Source organism: Sceloporus undulatus, chromosome 6 (genome assembly GCF_019175285.1).
Source record: "Sceloporus undulatus isolate JIND9_A2432 ecotype Alabama chromosome 6, SceUnd_v1.1, whole genome shotgun sequence".
NCBI classification, from domain to species: Eukaryota; Metazoa; Chordata; class Lepidosauria; order Squamata; family Phrynosomatidae; genus Sceloporus; species Sceloporus undulatus.
In genome coordinates, this window is record NC_056527.1 from 87,877,681 (window position 1) to 87,889,925 (window position 12,245).

Consider the following 12,245-nt stretch of genomic DNA (forward strand, 5'->3'; position numbering starts at 1 on the left):
CCAATCCACCCACCTCCAATAAACCTTGGAGGATGGCAATGGCAAGCCCCTCAGAACAAACCTTAGCAAGATACCCTGGGATGTATCTTGAGATACTTTGGAGGGGAGTCACACTCTATCAGTCATATAATAATATAATCTCTCAGCCATATAATGTGTGAGTGAGAACTTTAGTTTGCACCAACTTGGGAGCAGAGACTGTTGTGGTTTTCTGTCTTGGGAAAGAGGGAAAAAACGATCCCTAACCCACAGCCCCACCGATAGAGGGTTTTTTGTTTTTTTTTAAATGTCAAGGAAATCATGCACACCTTTGTCATACTGATGACACAAGTATTTAAAGGTGCTGTCTACTATGGCCATGCACTCTTGGAATCAGACATCGGTACAGATAAGGGGACTAAATCACTGGCAGAAAAGAAAAAACCTGGGAAAGAGTCCACTTTCCAAAGCGCGGGAATTTTGAATCCACTGCACTTCTGGAATTGCTTTTTTCACTCCTGCAATCGAGTGCCGAGGGAAAAACAATGGTGCTTGGCTGGCAGAGAGAGGGCAAAGGGGTGGGCATGATCTGGACCCTACACATGAACACCCCCTCCTGGATTCCTCAAATGGGGTTGGGAGCTAGTTCCCATTGGTGGCACCCCAATAAAACCCAGTGTTTTGGGGGGGAAATGGGGAAAAACTCAAACTTGGAAAAAACGAGTTAAGAGGGATTTGCACCGGGCCCCCTTGAATTCAGGGTGGGAAAAAATGATGAAAGTGTGAACCACCCTCTTTTAAATCAGTTTACAAACCGGTTTATAACACAGTGTGAATGGCCCCTAAATTTCTATTTGAAAACACAAGTTAACAGCAAGTTAAAAACAACATTAAAAACTTCAGTGAAAGCTCCTTAATAACACTACATAATACATACTCATTATGACTGCTAGCCACTGACAACCTTATACTCCATACTCCTCTTTTAAAGCCACCCACTTTAATGGCAATCACTAGTGGTCACTGTCCCAACATACCTTGACAAGATTGTTGCAGAACCAGTAGACTCCTCCCATATGCAAAAGAGTGTCAAAGATGTGAATGGAACGGCTATCCACCCAGCCCTTTTCTAGCACCTTGGAAAAGACACTCATCAGCACTTCTTTAATAGGCTTCTTGGGTGGAAGGAGGTTCCAGTAGGGCATGGGGTCTGCTCCAGTGGCTGGAAACTTGATTTGTGCAGCTGTCTGCTGTACAACATCAGCACACATGTGCTCGAGGATTGAACTCATGATCAGCACTCTGAACAGGTGAAGGAAGAAGATAAATTATGAGGTTTTCTAAACTTGCTTACATATCAAAGGTTGCTTGGATACTGGCAAGTTATTATCCGTGTGGTGTGCCTTCAAGTTGCTTGTCAACTTATAGTGACCCCATGAATTTCATATGGTTTTCTTAGGCAAGGAATATGGAGAGGTGCTAGTTCCGTCCTCTGAAATATAGCCTACAACACCTGGTATTCATTGGCAGTCTCTCATCCAAGGACTCAGGACTGACCTTGCTTAGCTTCCAAGATCAGATATGATCTGGTGGCTTTAAGGTAAATTAGGGTCCCTAAATTTACAAGCAGATTTACATGGAGACATTATAATCATGCAAATAAGCAGAGCATGCACAGGGGCTAGAAAGCAGAACAGAATACAACCAGGATAATCTGCAGTGCAGATTTAGCCTTTGCTCCACATTTTGTACCCCTGTTGCTGCTTTCCTACATCTTGATATATTACACAGGTGCTACTTACCTTTCACTGTAGAACTGTAGGGTGTTCTCACCATAAAGGGGTGTTCCCAACTGCCGGATCATCTGCAATGACTTCTCTCTCTCGTCCAAGCCCAACATCCGGACATGGGCCACTAGCCAAGCCACAGCACATACAGCCATGCTGCATACTTTCCCCTTGATGTTATCAGTGATTTTCTGGAGAAGGGAAGAGAGAAAACAGGCAATTAAAGAGTTTAGCATAGAATACAAAAGGTACATGCTGGAAACAGAGAAGACAAAATTGAAAATAGGACAAGTTCTTATTTTTGGCCTTCCCTAGATTGTGTAAATTGACTTGACTGTGGGGGACTGAAGAACAGTAGGCTTTGCTGGATGTGGCTCAATCAGAATACCCAGCTATTTAATTCTACATGCCAGAAACCTGAAAGTTCAGCCCTATCTTTATCACCTCTCGAACTGATTACCTGGACTGATTCAAAGGTGAGGACTCCATTCTCCCAAGCATTCAGGATTTCCAAGATTGCAGCAGAGATGCTCATACATGCTTCTTGCCATTTCATCTGCCTACTCCGATGGAAGCAAAGAATCAAAATGGAAAACCTGGTCAGAAATCTACGCCATGATTAAAAATTATTCTCCCCCCTACCTCCAAAATTTCAATCTGAAATTTCATCCAAGCTGAAATCAGATGTTGGCGGGGCTGAGGATATTCAAATGATAAAGCAGATGAGGAGGAGGAAGTGCTCTGCACTATGGGACAGCATCTTGTGGTATTCAGATGCTTCAAATATTCAAAAGTAACAGAAAGATAGCTTTGAGGAACAGGAAACAGTTTTTCAGTATATTCTTGCTTTGGAATGAAATCTATTAAAAGTAACATTCCAAGCTATGTCTAGAACTACATCTTCTGACAAGCAAAAAACTTTGTATTTTCAAAAGGAAAAAAAAAAACCTTTCAAAAGTGTCTTAGCACCACATGGCAAAAGTTGAGAGAGTGTAAAAGGCTCCAGCATCCCCTTCCCAAGTATGCAAAGAAGAATTATACGCTATAACAAAATATAGCCTAAATGCTGTATAAACGGTTGCAGATATCCTTGGCACAGAATTCAGCTAACTGGTATGGTTAGTTCTATATTCTTCCTAAGGCCTAGAAACCTGCTTAAACAAACTGAAAGCCTGGGAGATTTAGGACTCCAACCTCAACAGCATGGACAGCCTGTAACCTAAGCAAGAAAGCAACTTGCCTTTTTTTTCAGTGCAAGTTAATCAATGTGTAGCCTGCTTTTTCAAAAAAAGGGCATTGGCTAGTTTCTTGCTCAGCATCTCACAGTGATGTAGTTACTTACACCAACTTCATTTCTGAGGAATTGTTAAGCAAAGCAACTAGTGATTCCACCTTGGTGGAATCAGGCCGGAAGCAAGGATGGTCAGGGTTGAGGATCTTCCCTTCTTCTGGCATGCAGTTCTGCATCCAAATCTCAAAGAAAGGCACTTCACCTGGAGGGCCAGCTTCAGACAGGATCACCTGAGGGATAAGAAACCAAAAAGAAACTCACCATACAACCCCAAGCTAATGCAACAGCACCCCCTAGTGAGAGGTTAGGTAATCAAACTGTAATCTTTGAAACAACATCCTGGACCACTTTTGTGGTCTGTCAATAGTTTTGGAGGGAAGGGGGAAATTAACTAGATGTGGAAATGAAAAAAAAAATGCTTCAAGATTTAGCAATAGACACAAGTTCCAACAAATTACCTTAAGTTGTCAGGGCAATTTTGGGATGACATGTATGAGGTAATTATGCTTTTAGCTAATGTGCTGGTCTGCAAAATTGCAATGCCCATTTTTTATCGTCCATAATATATTTTATATTTATCTTTGTTACTTTGCTATAGCACTGGATGTCTCTTTAAGCCATCTGTTTGAGCAAATGACTCATAAAATAGCAACAAATAAATAGCATGCCATTTCAATACAAGAAGTAATTTCTTAGGAGGAAAAATTGTTTTGGAAAAAAAACATCCAGTCCAGCAAGTCACTAGCCAGCAGAATGTTTCCTTCGCATCCCTGCTAATGTATGCCCATTTTAGTTACTTAAATATATCAGTGAGATGTGTAACATGGAAAAGTCATTATCCAATTTACAAAAGATTCCTTACTTGCTGACTAGGATGTACTTCTTAGTTGCCACAGGCAACTAAGTGAGTGGCTATTTGCAAGTCTGTGTTTTGCTCTCTCTTGTGTTATTCTATTCATACCATCCCAAGAGGAGGGTCATGTAATTTTCATTGTACAGAGAGAACACTAACAGGGCAACTTACCCATGGCCACATGGTGAGGCCATGGCAGGGAAAGATTTAATCCTTGTTTCCAGGACTTGCTAGATGATACGGGCAATTTCTTCCCTATTCAATTTTTTAAAAATGCCTAGGTACCAACTGTGGACAACTGCTTCCTTTCATTTTTAACAAAGGAGTTTCTCTGCCCCTGTCAGGATACCTGGCATCCCTTTAATTTATCAAAGCCTTAATTTCAAAGCATTAAGAAACAGGGAAGGCCAACTGCTCAGCTTCAGAACCAATGCTTTTTGTGGATTACATCTGGATTCAAGTAGTTAGCATAGCAGCTAAGAGACTGAGATAAAAATCAGGAAGCCCCTCACTTGAATCGACCTGAACAAAATATGGCTCAAGTAAGCCATTCTTTCTTAACCTCAGCCTCTCCCTCTGCATGCTAGTAATAATAATGTTAACCTACCTCACAGAGTTGCTGTAAGGAATTAAACTGTACAATTCACTTAGAGCACTATAAACACTTAAAAGTATTGTGAGTGGGCCCTTGGTATCCACTGGGGTTTGGTTCCAGGATCCCCCATGGATATCAAAATTCGTGCATAATCAAGTTCCATTATATACAGAGGCACAGTAAAATGGTGTCCCTTATATAAAATGGCAAAATCAAGGTTTGTGTTTTAGAATCTATTTAATTATTTGCCATGGATAGCTGAATCCATGGATGCAGAATCCACGGGTACAAAGGGCCAATTGTAACATGTTAAGTATTAAGAGCTACAATGATGGTTCTACTTTCTGTTTTTACCAATTACTACTTGCTATCCTTATTTCCAAGGATACCATGTATCCTAAACCCAATGCAGATTATACTGGATTGGCCATTCAGCAGTCTAAGGCATCTTTCCTCTTTTCTTCTTCTTCATCTGTTTTACCTGAGTCTTCTCCACCAAAGTGTCATGCATTCCCTCCTTTTCCTTACTGGTAGCTACAGCTCAAGTGTATAATATCTGCTGGTGATGGTAAGCTAACACTATTTCATACATTTTAAAGAAAGGTAAAGATAGTCCCTTGACATGAATGTCTAGCCGTAATTGACTGTAGGGAGCAGTGGTCATCTGCCAAAGAGCCAGTGTTGTCCAACAACTATTCTGGTGATCATGTGGCCAGCATGACTACACCAAAGGCTGTTACCTTCCCACTGAGAAGTGGTACCTATTTATCTACTTGCATTTATATGCTTTCAAACTGTTAGGCTGGCAGAAGCTGGAACTAGTGACAGGAGCTCACTCCATCATGCAGCACTCAGGCCTCGAACTGCCAACCTTCCGACCTTATGATCGTCAGAATTGGAAACCACTAAGACACCACATCCTTCATACCTAATCAAGATTTATTCTAGAAGAGATTAAGGACAAACCAATTCAGGACATAAACATCCAAGCTAGTCTACAATATCTGTATCCTGCTTTCCTGCTGCAGTATACTTTGACATCATGTACACAGGCATTTATAGGCCATCAAATCACTAAATTCTCAAGGTGATGTTCAACAAAACAACAATTAAATTAAAAGCATATATTTATCACATTTATCACAGATAGTGGGAAGTGAGAATGATCAAAGAAAGGTATTTTGCACAAACCCATGAGATACATTCCTTTTATTAATGTGTCTGAGCATGAGCTGAGCACCTATCTCTCAGAGCTGTCTCTTCCCTCTGCTCTGCAACATGGAGACCAGGAAATTCTTACCTCAGAGCCATAAGTCTGAGCGACATGACACAGCATAAGGAAGGAAATGTCGAAAAGAAGTGCTCTGACCGAAGCTGCTTTTGCTGCAGAAAAGGAGAGGGGAACCCTTAAGAATTACTTCATGCAGAACAAAAAATAAGTGGTAGAATTCAAAGATATAGCCGTGTTAGTCTATAGAATCAGTATGTACAGAGATCTTGTAGCACCCTTGAAACTAATTGAAAGAAAGACATTAGCAGCATGAGCTTTCGTAGACTGCAGTCCGCTTCCTTAGATGCATGCATCTGAGGAAGTGGACTGTAGTCTACGAAAGCTCATGCTGCCAATATCTTTCAGTTAGTTTCAAAGGTGTGACAAGCCTTCTCGACATAAAAAACATTATTTTAACCATTAATAATGTCTAGTATATAAGAAGTGCTTGGAAAACTATCATTACATTCATTCTATCAATACTACCATAGGTGCATTGTGACCAAAATTGTGGGTGACTGGTCTGTGCAAGCCCACTTCTCTATATCTTTAAAAAGAACCAACATTTTATATCAGCAATCCCAATTCTCCAACATAAAAGCTGAATTCTAGAACTCAAATATTTTGTGGGAGAAACATTTCAACAGAACAGCATTTATTGTCTTTCTAGCAAGTACAGCGAAGGATAAGGGACAGCAAAGGCCCGGCCCTGTGATTTAAGTGAAATCCTATCAAACCCTTTTTCTAGCTCCAGGCATTTTATCAGGTCTTTGTGGGAACAACTGAAATTAAGAATTTTAAAGCACTCCAAACATAGAAATGAAGGAAGCACAATACAGAAAGCCTCAATGCCTGGGAGCTCCTCCCATTAGTCCAGTGGAAGGTCAGAGAGCCTTTGCGTGTTCAATCACATGCAAGCATACTCAGAATCCTTATCTTGGGGTTGGTGGGATTCAAACATCACTCCTTCCAAAGGACTTCAGCTAAATGGGTGCTCAGGGGCTAAGAACTCAATTGGCTCAGTAGGGAATGGAAGCAAGAGAGAAGGCTCACAGCTGCAGGTTAACACTTCGCTGCCCAGAATTCAAATCCCCACCCAATAGCACAAAGTAACTATTCTCAGGGGAAGGGAGGGTGAAATGGAGGATGCACGTGGTAGCCAAAAAGACAAAGAGACCCCAGTAATAACTTGAATATCCCCCTTGTTGCATCAGGAATGCTGGGCTGGTGCTGCCTACGCTGCCAGGCACCATGGCTCAATTTCAACTCTTCCTCATAAGCTTCCGCCCTACGCCCACCCTCATAGATCTTCCTACTTAACCCCTGAAATTTATAGTCTCAGGGGGTGTCACTGTAATATTTGATTTCCAAAATAAAAACCAAAAAGGCTTCAAGAAGACAAGGGACTTACAGCTTTCAGCATTGATGTGTTTGGTAAATTCATTGAGCCTAAAATGAGAGGGCAATGGAAATAAAAGAGAAATGGTTAAGGATGATGCTTTTGCATTATCAGGGAGCAAACCAGACCTCTTAAATAATCCAACATTTTGATCGTTTAATGTCCAGATTGCAAGGCAGTCCAAATAAAATTTACTCCCATTTTGCAGATAAGGAAAAAGCTGTGGCTTAAAAAGCTAAACTTCCCCAGACTTGAAAGCACAGTCCAGACAATATGAATATGGGCAATGCTCCATCAGAGTGATCCTCTGCTCTTTGAACTAATCTGATCCAGACACTAACTTCCTAGCTAACTCCTGCCTCTCTTAGTCTGGCTCCCCATCCCAATTTTTTTCTCAATTCAGACTTTTTATGTATAACCCTTAACACTCAGGTGAATCACCCTCTGGTTCAGGCAGTTCCCATAAAAGGAGACGTGTTAGGATTACACACGAGGCATCCAACATGCAGTAATACAATATTCTCAGATCTTTAACAAGGAAATCTAATTCCTTTCTTGCAACCCAAGCACATTCATTAACCTACTTGGATAGTATAGAGAGTAACAGTGTAAGCTGGGAAGTCTCCATTGCCAACCACAGCTTCAACCCTACGATGTCATTAGCCAACCTCACTCCAAGCTAAATTACCATCCGAGATCCCCAGGCACTAGCTGCAAGTTTCCAAGTTCAAATAGAAAACTGTATACTCAGTAGCTTATTCTACAATTGTGTGGCACTTTGTGTGGAAGACACACTACATAGTCTCAGTATCACAGCACATCTGACATGTCTGCAGCCTCTTTAGCGGAAAGGAATGGATTTATTTAGACCAAGATCTTGTGACAGAAATATATCATCATATGGGCTCTTCTCCCCACCCTCATTTCCTTCTCCTAGTGAGTGATATCAAAACCATACATCCTAAAGGGAAAATGGTTGTTTCTCACAGAAGCCCTTGGCACAACAAGGCCTGAGTATGCATGCAAATAGCCACTTGTGGGAGGCTTAATAGCTCTGTGAGTGGCCATCTAAAAGCCCCTTCAGTGAAGCAAAGACACAAATGGGCCTCAGCTGGAACTGGTAGTAGGAGGTGGGAGGGAGAGAAGAGAATGGAGGCTGGAGAGTTGCTCTTTCCTCTTGGGCAAGAATGAGAGAAGCAAGTCAGTGTATGGCTAAGAGACCACCTGTATTCCATTAGCAGTGGACAGAGGGGCCTTACACTTTTCATGGCTTGGAGCTAAGGCTAGAGAGTGAAATATGAGGGGAGATGCCTGGATTGCACTGAAAGCAACAGCCCAGTATCTCAGCCATCCTGTCCCTCTGATAAAACATAAATCAAACAAACTGTGGCGGGGTACATACTGCCACTTTGCGGCGCTCTGCCGCCGCCGCTGGTAGGTCCGCGGGGGAGCCGGAGCCTCCACACGGCGCGACTCCCGCGTGGACCAAAAAAGAAGCTCCAAAATGGAGCTTCTTTTTCCGTCGCGTTTGTGACGTAGCGAGGCGCCAGGGGCGCACTCGCTACGTCACAAAGGACGCGACACGTACGGACGCTCAGTGTCCGATACGCAAAGATGGCGCCGGCCATGTAGAAGGGCCGGCGCCATCTTGTACGGACGGAGTCCGTACTAGGCCCAGGGGCGTCTATAAGAGACGCCCCTTTTTTAAAATGGGACGTCCTCTGGACGTCCCAAATGACAGTATAGAAAGCCTCAATGTCAGCAAATTGCAAGGTTTCCTGCCCCCACTCTACTCCCCTATCACTTGCAGGAGAAGGCAAACTAATCATTTGAGGGGGTTTGTTTTGTTTTTGCTTTACCCAGGAACAGAGGATGAGATAACAAACAGCTTCTATTTTCAACAGCAGCCACACAGCTCTTGCTATGGCTCAGGCCAGTCTAAAGTATCTCTTGTGCTTAGGCTGAACTGAGTCAAGCAATCAAACGCAGGTTGGGTAAACCAGAATACGCATATACGTCCTTTTTAAACAGGTGTGGTTCTCAGCCCCATATCTTTGACTGAAGTATCAAGGGTCCTTGCCACTTGTCAGCTAATCTGAATTCTGTTTGGGGTCCTATTATGAACTTCTGGTCACCCACTTCACCTCATGATTAGATCAGACAGTCAATAGTTAACATCAACACTCCACTTAAACATTCTTAAATATTGGACTCTCAGGATGTTTACAAAGAAAATGAGTGGGCTCTTTGGTGCATTTTGGGCTAATGATTGTATGCACTTATAGATATACAAAGCATATAACTTCCTTTCTGAAAACAACACAGACATTTCAGTGTCTGTGCACTGAGCTTCCACTACATTACATTACATCGCATGTATGGCATCATATATTCATTACATCATATCATATGGCCATGAGGATGGTACACTTTCATAGGAAGTTTCATTTGACAGGGCTTTATCTCTCTGCATCTCTTTCACAGGCTTTTTATAATGATCACATAGCAGAACATTATCAGTTTAAACACCATAAATTAGCCATCTATCTATTAGTGTCCTTAGATTACCGTATATACTCGACTATAAGTCAACCTCATGTATTAGTCAAGGGCAGGTTTTGGGGCCAAAATTATGGATTTTGATATGACCCCTGTATAAGTCGAGGGTGAAATTTAAGGACATGCAACAAAGGATCTAAATGATGAAGCAAAGGAAAACAATGCCAAAGAACCCACAAAATTCTGGCAGGCATAATGGTTTTGGCTCACACTAAATGCTGGATGGAAGAGAGAACAGAGGTAGGTCAGTGCCTCTAGGACAGATTGCACCCTAGCCTTTCACCAGGGGATCGTTCTCTTGTTAATAAGAGTTAAAGTACAGTATTTACATTGACCCATGGATAAGTCAACCTAGGTTTTTGGGGGCAATTTTTTGACTAAAATTTCTAGACTTATACATGAATATATACAGTACTTCATATTTTCCACAGGGTACAATTCTTGGACTTTTTACATGTACAAAATTCTGTCCCTCAGATCATACCCATGACCATTTATTATTTTCATCTGTTGAGGAACTAGACATCCCTAAAGAAGCATTCAAGGATTCAACTCCCTGAGTACTGCTAAATCTTAACAGCACTGATTACGTTATAAGCCTATTAATGAGCAGCCATTACAAGTATAATTGGGACAGATCCATATGTCTTAGCACGGCCTTCCCAGTACTAGCATATACCAGCATACTGGGGTAGTTTATCAACCTATTAGTTTGTTAGGAAGAGTTTGGCTTTCTGAGACAGCAATTTTTGTTGCTGGAGACATGCCACAAAGGCAATCTAATATGGGGGTCTTAGCTTTTTTATTCTCTCTTGAGCCTCACTGAGCTTATCAGTTACCCAATCAAAACAAAGGTGTTCCCTGCATGTAGCTTACATTCATCCAATCAAAACAAAGATCTATATATGATTCCAGCCCCTGTACACTTAGAACCTTTTGGCTTCCTGTCATCTTGATGACATGAATCTGTGCACTGGCTATTTACTGGAGATCTGTTAAGGTTTTTACAGGTCACCTCTGCTCACATCTCTCATGCTAGAAGCACTGATATTCTCACCTCTTATCTTGTTTACATGCCAGTATGGATTTTCTCCGCCTTACATTGAAGCCAGTTTTCTGTTGGTATATACAGGCTCTCCCAGATCTAGTTTCTTGTATTATATCTTTTACCATAAATGCCCTTCTCTGTAGTACAACCGGCCCTCCTTATAAGCAGGCTTGTCTTCCGTGGCTTTGAGCTTACACAGAAGGCAAGCCCTGGCAGAAATAATGGGGTGCGTACTTGCACCCCACCCGCCACTGCAAGCACATGCCCCATTATTTTCCACAGGGATTGAGCATACGCTCTTTTCCCCATATGTGGGAGGTCCGGAATAGATCCATCGTGTATGGGGAGGGCAGATTGTATATATTAAGTCACATTTTATACTTTAAAGGTATATTTCCAGGTCAGAAAGTTGGCAAATTAATAATTTGGCCTATAATATTTTACTCTTGTCTGCACATGAGTAAACCAGCCAGCCACAGTTAATCTCAAGTATAAGGAATTACGTTTATTTTCTAGGCTGTCTTAGGTCCTGCAATGGAAGAAAGGCAGGATATAAATTAAATGAATTAATGGACATTGTTCATGATTTCCAAACCAGCTTCACAATTTCAATAGAACAGGAAACTATGGCCCGTTACAGACGGGCCTCTAAGTATGTGCTGAGCACATACTAGGGTTAGGAAGAGGCAGTGCTTCCGCACACCCCCAACTCTAGTACATGCTCAGCACGTACAAATTGGCGGCGGCTGTTCCACACGGCCGCCGCCATGACTACGTCACAACTGCGCCGCCTCCAAACGAGGCAGCGTGGTTGTGACGTAGTGGGGCTGCGCGAGGGCGCCTAGTGCACCCTTTCCACGGCCCCAGAAGGAGCTCCATTTCAGAGCTCCTTCCAGCTTTGCATTGCTGGGCGCAGCCTTTAGATGACGCAGAGAAGAAAGGGGCCCCTTTCTCCTCCTCCCCGCCATCGCCAGGTGTCCTTGGGGCTTGAAGCCCCAAGGACACCCCTTTCCAGGCCACAGGGAAGCGGTCTTTTGCCACTTCCTCGCGGCCTGAAAAGCGGAGGATCAGGGCCTCGGAGGCTGCCATTCTGGCAGCTCAGGCCCCGATACACCGGGGAAAGGAGTGCCTACAGGCTGCCCCAAAGGGGCGGTCTGTAACACGCCTAAGTTTAACTGTAGCACATGACTTGCTTGTTTGCTTATATATGAGAGGAGGAATGACAAGAGAGAGCAAAGTAGATATGTGCAGATTCAAAAAGCTCATGCATATCATAGTTTCTTAAGTCACCAGTTGATTAGTCAGACCAGGTCATCCTCAGAACCTAAATTCCCCACTGTTGAAATGGGAATTCTTATCTCACTGTGTTTGGGGGAGTGGGAAGATCCAACAACAAGAGTTTAGCTTTTTGTATATTCTATTTAGCAACAGCAATAGCACTTACATTTCTATACCACTTTATAA

The 12,245-nt window shown here is 42.5% G+C and overlaps 2 protein-coding genes and 1 non-coding gene across 10 annotated transcripts in view; 1 reads left to right on the forward strand and 2 right to left on the reverse strand.

Annotated features, from left to right (window-relative positions):
- Positions 1 to 12,245, forward strand: part of RARA (retinoic acid receptor alpha) — a 938,446-nt gene that overhangs the window by 135,976 nt on the left and 790,225 nt on the right. The gene's annotated exons all lie outside the window — the stretch shown is intronic.
- The window catches only part of MED24 (mediator complex subunit 24), a 63,028-nt gene that overhangs the window by 13,079 nt on the left and 37,704 nt on the right, over positions 1 to 12,245 (reverse strand). For all 8 annotated transcript variants that reach the window (XR_006104749.1, XR_006104750.1, XR_006104748.1 and 5 more), the window contains exons 15-20: positions 7,187 to 7,224; positions 5,806 to 5,888; positions 3,109 to 3,287; positions 2,227 to 2,326; positions 1,782 to 1,957; positions 1,017 to 1,281 (exon numbers count right to left, since the gene is read on the reverse strand). Coding sequence is in view for 4 of the 8 variants with exons in the window: in XM_042476505.1 (XP_042332439.1) it covers positions 1,017 to 1,281; positions 1,782 to 1,957; positions 2,227 to 2,326; positions 3,109 to 3,287; positions 5,806 to 5,888; positions 7,187 to 7,224 (841 nt within the window). In the remaining 4 variants the exon portion in view is untranslated. The remainder of the gene's footprint in view (positions 1 to 1,016; positions 1,282 to 1,781; positions 1,958 to 2,226; positions 2,327 to 3,108; positions 3,288 to 5,805; positions 5,889 to 7,186; positions 7,225 to 12,245) is intronic.
- LOC121935874 lies at positions 6,644 to 6,755 on the reverse strand. The gene has a single exon (XR_006104896.1). It is a non-coding gene; the product is annotated as a small nucleolar RNA SNORD124 (small nucleolar RNA).